The following is a 12,491-nucleotide window of genomic DNA, read 5'->3' on the forward strand; positions in this document are numbered from 1 at the left end:
AGGACAGTAGTCCAATACTTGAGTTTTGGACTTCTGGACCAGGAGAACCTCTGTCTTATCAGGATTCAATTTCAGCTTGTTCACCCACATCCAGCTCCCAACAGCCTCCAGACAGCAGTCCAGAACTTTGACTGCCTCCTTGGAATCAGGAGGAAAGGAGAGAAAGAGCTGGGTGTCATCAGCATATTGATGGCACCCTACCCCAAACCTCCAGATGACCTCTCCCAGTGGCTTCATGTAGATGTTAAACAGCATGGGGGATAGAATGGAGCCTTGCGGCACCCCACACCTAAGAAGCCAGGATGCCGAACAAGCATCCCCCAGCACCACCTTCTGGGATCTGTCAGCCAGGAAGGAGCGGAACCATGGCAGGACAGTGCCCCCAACTCAGCCAGCCAACCCAGAAGGACACCATGGTCAATGGTGTCGAAGGCCACTGAGAGGTCCAGCAGGTCTAACAGGAAAGCACTCCCCCTGTCCATTCCCCGGTATAGGTCATCCACCAAGGCAGTCTCTGTCCCAAACTCTGGCCTGAAGCCAGACTGAAAAGGATCCAGATAATCAGCTTCATCCAATACTCTGTGGAGCTGGGATGCCACCATCCCCGCTCAATCACCTTGCCCAGAAATGGAATATTAGAGACTGACCGGAAGTTGTTCAAGTTAGTAGGATTTAGGGAGGGTTTCTTCGGGGGGGGGGGCGAGGAGGAGAACTACTGCCTGCTTCAAGGTCTGTAGTAGTGCTCCCTCCCTCATAGAAGAATTCACCACCCTCCCTGTCCACTTGGCCAGTCCCCTCCCCCTGGTGGATCTAATTAGCCATGCCGGACAAGGGTTGAGCGGGCAAAAAAGATGGTCTCACACTCCAGAGAATCCTGTCCACATTCTCAGGTTCTACAGGCTGGAAAGAATCCCACAAGATAGGATAGACAGATGCCCCAGGGTCATCACTGTGTCTAACTTGTGTCTGTTCTGGTCTGTTGCTGGGTTTCTTTTTCACTCAACAACTTCAGTTTCAAAACTAGACTGGCTGCTGCATTCCATTTTATATATCCTGAATTCCAAAACATTAATTTCAATAGGTTGTCTCTTTTAGGTTTCATGCAGTCTCAGGATAGAAACACTGGGCTAATACATTCTCACAAACATATCTTCTTAAGGTTTTTCCCTCCAACATTTTTTATCTTCACTGTGTAAATATGGTTAGTCATACACCTACCAGCTATGGTAGATGAATAGTCAAATACTAGTTGCTGCTTTCAATTGAATGTTTTGAATAGAATAGTACTGGAAAAAACTTCACAGGGATTCTTTACTCTCCCGTCACCTCTCATGCCCTACTGATTAGTGATTCTTCTCTTTAGCAAATGGTTTTGTGAACCAGAGAGGTTACTACCGAGCATCATTTTAAACCCTGAGGCCCTGATAACTGTTTGTTAGGTTGGGCAGCTTAATTCTCCATCCTGTCTCCCATATGGCAGCAGATTTCACTGCCACTTGGCCACCAGCTGGGACACAGTATACAGTGTAATGATTACACACTGCTGATCTACAGCAAAGATCAAATATGGCAGAGGCAAAGAATACCTAAAATTTTAAGCTCTCCCAACCTGGTGTTGGAAAGATACTCTCCAGTTTTTGTCATATGCAACAAAGAAATGACAGTTATGAGGTTTGTGTCATATTTGGCTGCCCAAACTGATTATTCTGCAGTAAATTGTCACTATTGTCTGGAGATTACTTCAATAGTTTTCATTTACAGAGGGGTTCTTAAAAGGTGAACAGACAGATGACAGAGCCAATGCTGATCTAACTAGCTAGCTAGCTAGAGCTAAGATCTAGATAGATAGATCAATCTAGCTAGCTAGCTAGCTAGCTAGAGCTAAGATCTAGCTAGCTAGCTAGCTAGCTATAAAGTGTTCTAAGAGCTGATCCATGCAGTACTCCCTTAATGGGGTAGAAAGTGTTTTCAAGGCCCACGGTACCTGCAATCAAGCCGAAATCTGCCACCCTCCTTTTCCTTAGCAGCCAATAACCCTTCTAAATGCAATTAACTTGCTTTGTGTAGTGCTTCTGACAAAAAAAATGGCTGCCACTTCTTCACTCACTCTTGGCTACACAGGTAGCTTTATTGGCTACTAGTGCCTTTTTAGTTCTTTGTTCTTCTGAGTATGTGCTTCGAATGGTTCAGTAGCTGCCTCTACAGGAATGAACATAAACACTAGCTAAGAAGACTCTGCTTCGCTGCTTTTAAAAAGCTTCAGCCCATATGATGATTGCTTAGTGCTCCCCCCCCCCCCGTGTTACCCTTAAAGAAAACTGCAGCATGGGAAAACTTTCAATGGGAAAGAGGTTTCTCTAAGATAATTTGATAATTGCCTTTGCAGAAAGATAGTATGGTCAGGCAGACAGGTTGTTTTGTATATTCCTTTATCTTTTGGGTCTGGCAAGACCACTAACTCCTAATTGGCCCACCTGCTGGGGTTGGCATATACCAGCAAATTGGGCACCCACCCAAACCCACTTGACCATGTCAGAGAGTAGGTAGGGATATCCAGGTGGCTATAAAGCAGGAGCCCGCAGACCCCTGAAACAAAAATTGGAATTGTTGTGGACCACATGCAACCCCCTATCTCTTGCACACAAAAAATACAGTTAAATTTGTAATAATTAGACAAAATTCTTGAATAAATTATTTGTGGGTTGCTACTTTTGTTGCTGGCTGTGGGCAGTCCTTTCTCTCCCCCCCCCCCGGCTGTCTGTGGGGAAGCATCACTTGATTGCACGCTCCTCCCCCACGGACTGCCAGAGAAGGTGGAAAATGGGTCGCCCTCAGCCATAGCCAATGGTGCCAGCTGCAGGCGATCTTTCTCCATGGTGTTCTGTGGAGGAGTACTTGCTCAGCAAGACACTGAAAGTGATCAAAGGCAATCTTTTTTTCTTCTTGAGATCTTGTAGACCACTTCTCAGGGTCTCATGAACCACAGATTGGGAACCAGTACTGTAACCATCTAATCAGATGAACCTGTGATCTCATTGAACCTGTTACTTAATGCCAAGTCCAGGGATGCGTACCTGTGTTTTGTCTTGGCTGCTCAGAGAAAGCATCTGTGTGTGGTCAATTTCTCACCTGCTTCCCTGGGCAACAGAGAGGTGTAATGGATCCCTAAAGCTGATAGTGGAATAAATTGAGTTAGGAAACAGTACAATTTATGTGTTAGGGCAGTGTTTCTCAAACTGTGGATCCGGACCCACTAGGTGGGTCGTGAGCCAATTTCAGGTGGGTCCCCATTCATTTCAATATTTTATATATTAGACTTGGTGCTACCATAGTATGTGACTGCATTTGGGGAAATGTTACAGACCTGTACTTTTAACAAGCTATTACGTATATTCTTTTAACAATGATAGTAAATGGGACTCACTCCTGGGTAAGTGTGGGTAGGATTGCAGCCTAGGATGGTTAAAAAATTTTCCTGCTTGATGACATCACTTCTGGTCATGACATCACTTTCAGTGGGTCCTGACAGATTCTCATTCTAAAAAGCGGGTCCCGGTGCTAAATGTGTGAGAACCACTGTGTTAGCGAATAGTTTTGCTTTTAAGTTTGCCTGTAATCACATGTTTGAATTTTTATGTTACAATCTGCCCTGAGCACATCCAATGTCTAACCAATTTCCCAAGTCTGGTTATTCTTTCCTCCTTGTAGTATTCTCCCCAACCCTATTTATGTTTTTAATAAAACTGTTTGTGTTCTCTTCACCTGCTGTTGTTTAAAATCAGTTATACATGTGCCACAGTCATCCTACATCCTTGTCTACATGCTTTTGGATAGGTTTCTGAGAATTCTCTGCATAAGTGGTTTTTGAGGACGGTCTTTCTCTGCCTGGACTTCTCCTCATGCTGGCAGTGGGGTCTACCAGTTCTGGCCCTGGCATGGCAGATCAGGGGGAAAGAGGGAGGCACTGGCACCAGGGCTTCCCTTCCCCTGATCAACATTGCCCATTGAATTACTAAATGACTTGCTCGCTTCCCAGAATTCTCATTATACAATGTGTAACGAATTGTAAACTGCTAAGCTTTTTTGTTTTACATAATGAGACAGAAGAAGCATGGAACCGAAATAACTGCATCAAAACATAACAATGCTATCTACAATACGAGAGAAAATATGTGGTTGTAAGGGAAGTCAGAAGCCAAAGTGAGCACAGAATTTTGTGGTTAGTGATGGTATTCTTCTGTTTTGCTCTACACAACTCTTCTTACTGGTTAAACTGGAAATAAACTAGGGAAAATGATAGTCTCTTTATTGCCACCACCCAAAAGTATAAAGTCCAGACTGAAAGGACCCAGCTTGGGAAAGCCCAAATAAACAGAGAGCCCTCAAATCCAGGGTATCCTCTTGGAGGAAAAAAATATCACCATGTTCCAGTAGTGGAACATGGTGATTTGGTAGGAATGGGAACCTACTTCTTTCTGATTGAACGTAGTCCAGGCAGATAATCAGTAAAGTATACAAAGTTTTTTTTAGAAAAACAAAGGTAAAGACTTGGTGGAGAAAGCTGGGAGAGAGGGCCCAATCCTATGCTTCCTAGTGCCCAGGGCTGCAACGGCAACAAAATGGCTACCACTGCATTCAGTGGGGCTGGGAAGCAGTGCATGTAAACCCCAAGCAGCCCTGATGGGTCTCCTTGGTTCTGTGCCCACTCTTGAGCAGGTACAGATTCAAGGAGACTCACGTCAGGACTCCCAGGCTGGGAGGGGGGTCAGGATATGGCAGTAGGGCCTGCCACCATCTCCACTCCTTCTCTCCCCCACCATGCCTTCTTCCTGTGCCTTCCCCACGTTTCATCTTACCTCTCCACCACCTGCCGCTTCACATGGAGTGTCGGGCGGTGGATTGTCAGCCTCTGACAGGCGCCACTCCAGCGCAGGTTCATGCTGGGCTAGTTCCAACACTGAGCTGGTGCTAAGTCCTGCAAACCTGCCTCAAGGCATGTTTGCGACAGTGCACGCTGTCTGTGAGCCGGTGCACACTGTTTTGAATTGGGCTGTTGTTTCTCCTGCCTCATCCTACCAGGTCTCTAATATATGTCAGGTAGGCACCCTCACCCAGGATTAAATCCCAGTTGATGCAAGTGTTATTATTCACCAACCTGGCATTCAGAAACAGCTTCAGACTTGTGGAATCATCACTAAGGAACAAGGGAAAGGGTACTAATTTACAAAAAAATCCCAGTAGGTCTCGACCACCAGGCCCATCTTAAGGCACCTCCCCCAGCATATAGCTGATGGACACTAACCTTGCTTTACCTGGTCGTGCAGTGGTCATCTTGATTTCTGAATCTTCCAGTTTTGGAAATCAGGTGAACTTCATGATCCAGTAAGGTGGCTCAAATTCAAAGAGAAGGTGAAGATGCTAAAAAAAGAGAGTAGCATCTCCGAATAATGGTTTCTGCATCAAATTGATCAGTAGCCTCTGGGGCAGTGTTTCTCAAACTGTGGGTCGGGACCCACTAGGTGGGTCGTGAGCCAATTCCAGGTGGGTCCCTATTCATTTCAATATTTTATCTTTGATGTATTAGATTTGATGCTACCATTATATGTGACTGCATTTGGGGAAATGTTACAGACCTGTACTTTTAACAAGCTATTGTGTATATTCTTTTACAATGATAGTCAATGGAACTTACTCCTGGGTAAGTGTGGATAGGATTGTAAAAAATTTTCCTGCTTGATGATGTCGCTTCCGGTCATGACATCACTTCCGGTGGGTCCTGACAGATTCTCATTCTAAAAAGTGGGTCCCGATGTTAAATGTGTGAGAACCACTGCTCTGGGGAGTTAGAAGGGCTGTGAATAGGTAAAAAGAAAAGGGGGAGAAAATCAAAGGTTTTCACCAGAGTGGTTAGTTATCATAAATCAATACTTAGCAAATAGGGTGGTGGAACCCATTTTGGGTTCTATAATGTCCTGCCTTTGTGTTCTGTTCTAGAACAAAAAAAAAATTATTTTACCACCCCACTTGCTAATTATTGATTTATATCACCACTGTACATTAATCTGTTATATAACCTATTTTCTTTTGGCAGAAGTACAGAAATAATCATGTGATTTCTGTATGAACTACCTACGAGACTTGATCGTTTTAAATCTTAGCAATTTTATCCTGAGTATCAAGCTGGTGTCCACTGATTTTCTTTTGGTTGTTTGTGCTGTTACTTTTGGTTACATTTTGGGGGGAAGTATGTGCCTCTTAATTCTCTCAGCAAACTGGTGGTCATCTTGGCTAGGTGACAGTGATGGGAGAACAACATGCAGCTACAACCAAGAGCAGTGGTTCTCACACATTTAGTGCTCAGACCCACTTTTTAGAATGAGAATCTGTCAGGGCCCACCGGAAGTGATGTCATGACTGGAAGTGACATCAAGCAGGAAATTTTTTTAACAATCCTAGGCTGCAATCCTACCCATACTTACCAGGAGTAAGTCCCCTTGACTATCATTGTTAAAAGTATATACATAGTAGCTTGTTAAAAGCACTGGTTTGCAACATTTCCCCAAGTGCAGTCACATACCATGGTAGCATCAAGTCTAATAAAAATAAATTATTGAAATGAACAGAGATCCACCTGAAATTGACTCGCAACCACCTAGTGGGTCCCAACCCACAGTTTGAGAAACACTGACCTAGAGTCCTAGAAGAATGTGTGACTTCCATAATTTATATTTCTCAACTGCTGCAATCTGCTGCAACACTGACCTAGAGTCCTAGAAGAATGTGTGACTTCCATAATTTATATTTCCCAACTGCTGCAATCATGGAAACTGCTAGTGGTGATAATCACCTGTATCAGGCAGTATCTTTGTCAGTGCAAGTGTGTATTTGGAGAAGGTGGAGACTTGGGAAAGAAACGTGTCGTATGACCTCTATGTAAGGTTTTTGAAGGCAAACTGATGCAGCAGTGCACGCATGAAATTATTTTAGTTTGAATTGTTTATATAGAATTCACTAGTATAAACTTTGAATTTGACCCTTAATATGGTAGCCGCATCTGTCTCATGTTCTGAGTTCAGTTTAATATAATCAATTGTGTGTATGAACAGTTTTCAGTTTAATCTGAATTAGAAGTGCTAGACAGGAAGACCAGGAAGATAATGAGAATGAATCATGCCCTACGTCCACTCAGTGATGTTGATAGACTTTATTTACCCAGAAACCTAGGTGGGCAAGGGATTACAATTATACCAAATTGTACAAGAAAAGAAAAGGGCATAGGTGAAGGATAGTGAAGAAAATGCCTTGAAGCTGGTTTATCAAAAAAAAGACGCTGAATACTGGGGATAGTGATACAATAACAACGAATTATAAAACTCACTGGTTTATAAAAAAGATCAAATGGATATTGGGAAAGAAAAATACCAAGGCACAACACTCCATGGACAGTACACAAAAGACATTGCAGGAAAGGCTGATAACAACAAAAGCTGGCACTGGCTAAGAACAGGTAGATTAAAGGAGACAGGGATTAATTTTGGCTGTCCAAGATCAGGCACTAAGGATTAATGTATACAGAGCCAAAATTGAGAAAACATCTACGGACAACAAATGTCACTTGTGTAAAGATGCTGATGAAACTATAGACCATCTAGTCAGCTGCTGCAAGAAGGTTGTGCAAACTGACTACAAAGAACAGCACAACAAAGTTGCGACAATAATTCACTGCAACTTGTGTAAAAAGTATAAACTGCCTGCAGGTACCTGGTGGAATTACAAAACTGAAAAAGTAGAGAATGAAGAAGTCAAAGTGCTCTGGGATTTTAGAATACAATCTGACAAACATCTGCCACACCACACACCAGACATTATCATCATTGACAAGAAGGATAAGAAAGTCTGGATAGTAGACATTGCAGTACTTGGTGATAGTAGAATAGTAGATAAAGAACTGGAATCACCAAGTTTATAGACCTACCAATAGAAGTTGAAAGACTGCAGCACAAGAAAGCAATACCAAGTCATAGGAACCTTTGGTGCTATCCTATATACAGAAAGGCAGTAAATAACAACAACAACAACAACAGGTATTTATATACCGCACTTGAACACCATTGGGATGAGCACTAACACAATCAATCAATTACAAAAGGCCATCTTACTAGGAACAACACATATACTATGGAGATATTTAGAAATGCAACGATTAAAATAAAAAAATAGCTGCCTATCCTAGGCCCTTGGGAAGGACTCGATTGGTGGATATAAACAAAATCCATTCACAGACAACATGATTGTGCAAAAATTAGATAATAACAACTGTTGGTATTTATATTTGGAGCAGGAGGTCTGGTCTAGAGGGTAGAGCCTCCGTCCGCCTGAAGATAACATTCACAAGGTCGCCAGTTTGAGGCCACCGGCACCGTGCGACCTTGAAGCAGCTGACAAGCTGAAGCCGAGTGATTCCATCTGCTCTGAGTGTGGGAGGATGGAGGCCAGAATGTGAAACCAGATCAGAGTGAAACACCTGGACTGTTGTGGTTCTTGAAAGGTAGAACCTTCTTTCAATTGTAAAAATCCCTACGGGGATTTAATCAGCCTGCCTATGTAAACCGCCTTGAATAAAGACCAAGAAAGGCGGTATATAAATACCTGTTGTTGTTGTTATATACTGCCTTTCTGGCCATTGGATTACTCCTTTGGCACAAGGTGGTTTACACAGGTAGACTTCCTCTAAACCCCAAGGGGATGTATACAATCACAAATAAGTTCTATCTTTCAGGAACAATCTACAGTCCAGGTGGATATCTCATGGTGTGGTGAAATGTTCTGGCCGCATGCTGTCTCCCATGCTGAGAGACGGCTCTTTTCTTTCTCATGGAAAGAGCTAGAGCCGGCTTCTTTCGACTCTCACCCAAAACGACTTGGCTTGGTTTGTCAGCTTTCAAGGTCTTGCCACTTACAGAGGTTTCCGGTGATCTCAAACTGGTGACCGTCAGATGTTAAAGCTTCAGGCTTAATGGTGGCTCTACCCTCTATCAAACCTCCTGCCCAGAAATACTAATGAACCTGAACTGGAACCGTACTCAAATGGTTAATGATTTGGTTCCCTGCCTAGATAATACAAAAACCATTCACAGTCACCTTTTAAAGTGAACCTGAATTAGTTTTTCCCCCCTGATAGCAGAGCTCTTATTCTAGTGTACGTGGAAATTAAATTGAAAGTACATAAGTGAAATGTATATGTATCTCTCTTCAAATATGCTTGGAGAGAAGCAAATGAGGAATCTTGGAGACTAATGTAGTGCCAACTACAACTATTTATATCAAGCAAATACCTAAAGAAATGATACTGAAGTGACAGAGGATATCTGTGCAGAGACTATTTTAATGACAAGAATGGCAGACTACTGTCTGTAAGGATTAAATCCTGGCTAAAAAAAAAAAAGCTCTAAATGCTTTGAATGCACTGTAAGACATGTGACTTGAAGAGAAATAAGGAGGTGTTTCATCACTGGAAGGATATTGAGAAAACTGTTAAATCTTTTCTGTTGAGGATTAAGCCTGGCTGTTAAATTTAGATCAAGATTAAGCAGCTGTCTTGTTCACTATGAACAAGAGGAATTGTGTTTCAGTAATTCTTTCTGAGCCACTTGTGAAGGAGCATTAATGATTCAAGTCATCTTATTAAACGGTACCCTTTGCTCTCTGCTTCATGTTTTTAAACTGGTGATCTCTCTCTCTCTCTTTAAAAAAAACAAAAAAACATATCCGAATGATTCCAAGTACTCAATATGCTACTTTGAAAATTGGGAAGTGACAGTGGGGGGGGGGGATGGTCATCTCCCTCCTCATTTCCCCAATCTAAATCATACACACCAAGTCTTCTATGGGGGCAGGGGGAACTTAAAATATTACACAGAAGTTAAAAATGAAAAATGCCCAAGCTTCTCAAAACAACAATTACGAAGATATTTTGGGTTGATTGCACGAGTAGAGGTACATGAGGATAACATGAAAACAGTAATGCTTCCTGTAATACTGTGGATACGTTACTAGAAAAGCAGAGTGCTGTGTGAATCAGCACTATAAGAGGAAATAACACTGTTCTAATGCAGATGTGTTCACAATACTATACTCACCAGTGCATTACATTGGAACTTGTTCTAAATGACCACTGTTGTTGTTGCTCCTCCTGCATGGAAGCAGTGGAAGATAATGGGAGCAGCTAATCCTAGGCGGGTGAGCCAGCTTGTGACTCATCCTTGGGAAATACAAGCTTCTTGCTGAAAGCATTTAGGGCAGATTGCCTTGTCCACTTTTCCTTTTCCAAAATTACATTTAGGACAAACAGTACTGTCACAATCAGCATTATAGGAAGTATTACTGTACCTTTTTTGATATACAGGTCCAGCCTTGTTGTACACAGATTTTTTTTTATATATGGATTCGACTCAACACAAATGGCCCCTGCAAATGAGAAGGAATGTGCTGATCTCTGGAGAAGGGGAAAAATGTACCCCTTTAAAATCACAGTTTAAAAAACTGCTTTTTACTGTTGCAGAGAGACAGTCATGCAAATGATTATAGGTATAACCTAATTATCCACCTAATTATCCTAATTATCCATTATAGATTTTTCTGTCTCAAAGCTGATGAGAAGGGCCCTTTGAATGAAAGGAAAACAGTCATTGAATAATGCCAGAGAGGGCAGCTGGCTGACAATCCATCAAGCATTCTCTCTGCAGGTTTCTCCCTTCCCCGCCCCCCCCCGAGCACCTGAAAGTAGGCTAAATGGCAGCGATTATCACCTTCTCCATTCTTTCCCCCTTGCTGGGCTCCTGGTGAAGGGAGGGATTGTTGCCTCCTAGTGAAGCTCCTGGAGAGAGACATTGTCTCTGTGTGCATTACGAGGGTCAGCAAGGCCAGTTTTAAATCACCAGAGCAAAGAGACTTTGTTTTTTAAATTGATTTGCTATAGTGCGTTTTTTGCCATCAGCTGAGTTCCTGGAACAGAACCCTTGAGAATTATGAGACTCAACCTGTACTTCACAGAACCAGTCCTGAGATTCTTCGGGTGTTGTCCTGTTAGAGAGATTGTTTTATAAATGTGTGGAAGTATCTAGGGCTATGGAAGCCAAAGAAAGGCATTTTAGGGGCCAAACTGGATATGATACAGGAGGTCCAGATCACTGGTGGTTTTTTTTTTTTTTTTACCAGTTAGCCCCCATGTGTTTACTTTTGAAGATTAGGAAAATGGTGCTGGGAAAAGGAGGTGCTTGCTTCTTTTCTGCTTGCCATTTCCCAAACTGAAATTGGCTCTCAGAAGCTGCAATTACCTATGCAATTACAAGGAAAATTTACCGGAACTATTTTGGTGCCTGTAACTTCCCCTCCACCTTTGATGGTTTGGTGTGAAAATGATGGAGGAGGGGAGGGTTGATCTGCAACTCCACTTCCTCAATTTCCAAAGTAGTAATGAATGAAACTGGAATCGCTCAAGGTAAAATGCATGCTGAAATGCTTTGTACTGCATTTGATGAGGATTGAAGGTTCTTCAGCTGAATTGAGCCCAGAGTTCTAAACTTTTGTACATAATCTATCAGAATATAACGCAGTGATACCCGGTGATATCTACTTTGTGCTTATGGTTTATCCCTCTGTTGAAATCTGTGATGTTATGAAGATGAGATGTGTTGGTGGTGGTGTTACTGTTGTTTATATATATATATATATATGTATTTTCTCTTTTGCACAGAAACAAAGTTGGAGAAAGAATCAAACTGTTCACCAGCTGCCCAGGAGCTTATGACAAGACTGGGCTTTTTACTGGGAGAAGGAATTCCAACTTCTGCCCATATCTCTGTGGAAGAAAAACATGAAATTATGGTATGCTAATGGAAATAATTTATAATTAGCAGTCTGATTAAATCTGTGATGCTAGCAACTTACTTACTTGAAAATATTTAATAGCTTAGAGCAGGGGTCTCCTAACTTTTTGGCCGGAGGGCCACATCAAATATCTGGCACGGTGTTGAGGACCGAAAAAAATTTAAATATAAAATTTATTTAAATAAATTAGAGATGGAACTTAGATGAGTGAATAAATGAATGAATGGGATCATTCATTCAACCTCTCTGGCCCTGGAACACCTTCCAGACGCAACCAGAGCATAGTTCTAGTCATGTTTGGCCAAGTGGGCCAGAGGTTTTCAGGGGACAAGAGTCTTGCCGTGGGCCAGATATAGGCTTGCCGCGGGCTGCATCTGGCCCCCGGGTCGGGGTTTGGAGACCCCTGGCTTAGAGCAGTGATTCCCAAACTGGTGGGCAGCGACCCACCAGCCAGGGAAGCAGCTGCCCCTTTAAAGGGTAGGGCAGATTCAACAGCATGATCCTCAGGATCACACTGCTTCGAGGGATGGGAGAGTTCTTTTTTACTTACCTGCAGCCAGTGATGCAGTCCTGAGAGGTTGAGGAGCCCTCCAAAGGTCTCC

At 42.6% G+C, this 12,491-nt stretch overlaps 1 protein-coding gene across 3 annotated transcripts in view; it reads left to right on the plus strand.

Moving 5' to 3' along the window:
* TANC1 (tetratricopeptide repeat, ankyrin repeat and coiled-coil containing 1) overlaps positions 1-12,491 on the plus strand; it is a 180,548-nt gene that overhangs the window by 104,071 nt on the left and 63,986 nt on the right. For all 3 annotated transcript variants that reach the window (XM_066612033.1, XM_066612034.1, XM_066612035.1), the window contains one exon: positions 11,756-11,886. In XM_066612033.1, coding sequence (XP_066468130.1) covers positions 11,756-11,886 — 131 coding nt within the window. The remainder of the gene's footprint in view (positions 1-11,755; positions 11,887-12,491) is intronic.

This window comes from Tiliqua scincoides, chromosome 1 (assembly GCF_035046505.1).
Source record: "Tiliqua scincoides isolate rTilSci1 chromosome 1, rTilSci1.hap2, whole genome shotgun sequence".
Taxonomy (NCBI): domain Eukaryota; kingdom Metazoa; phylum Chordata; class Lepidosauria; order Squamata; family Scincidae; genus Tiliqua; species Tiliqua scincoides.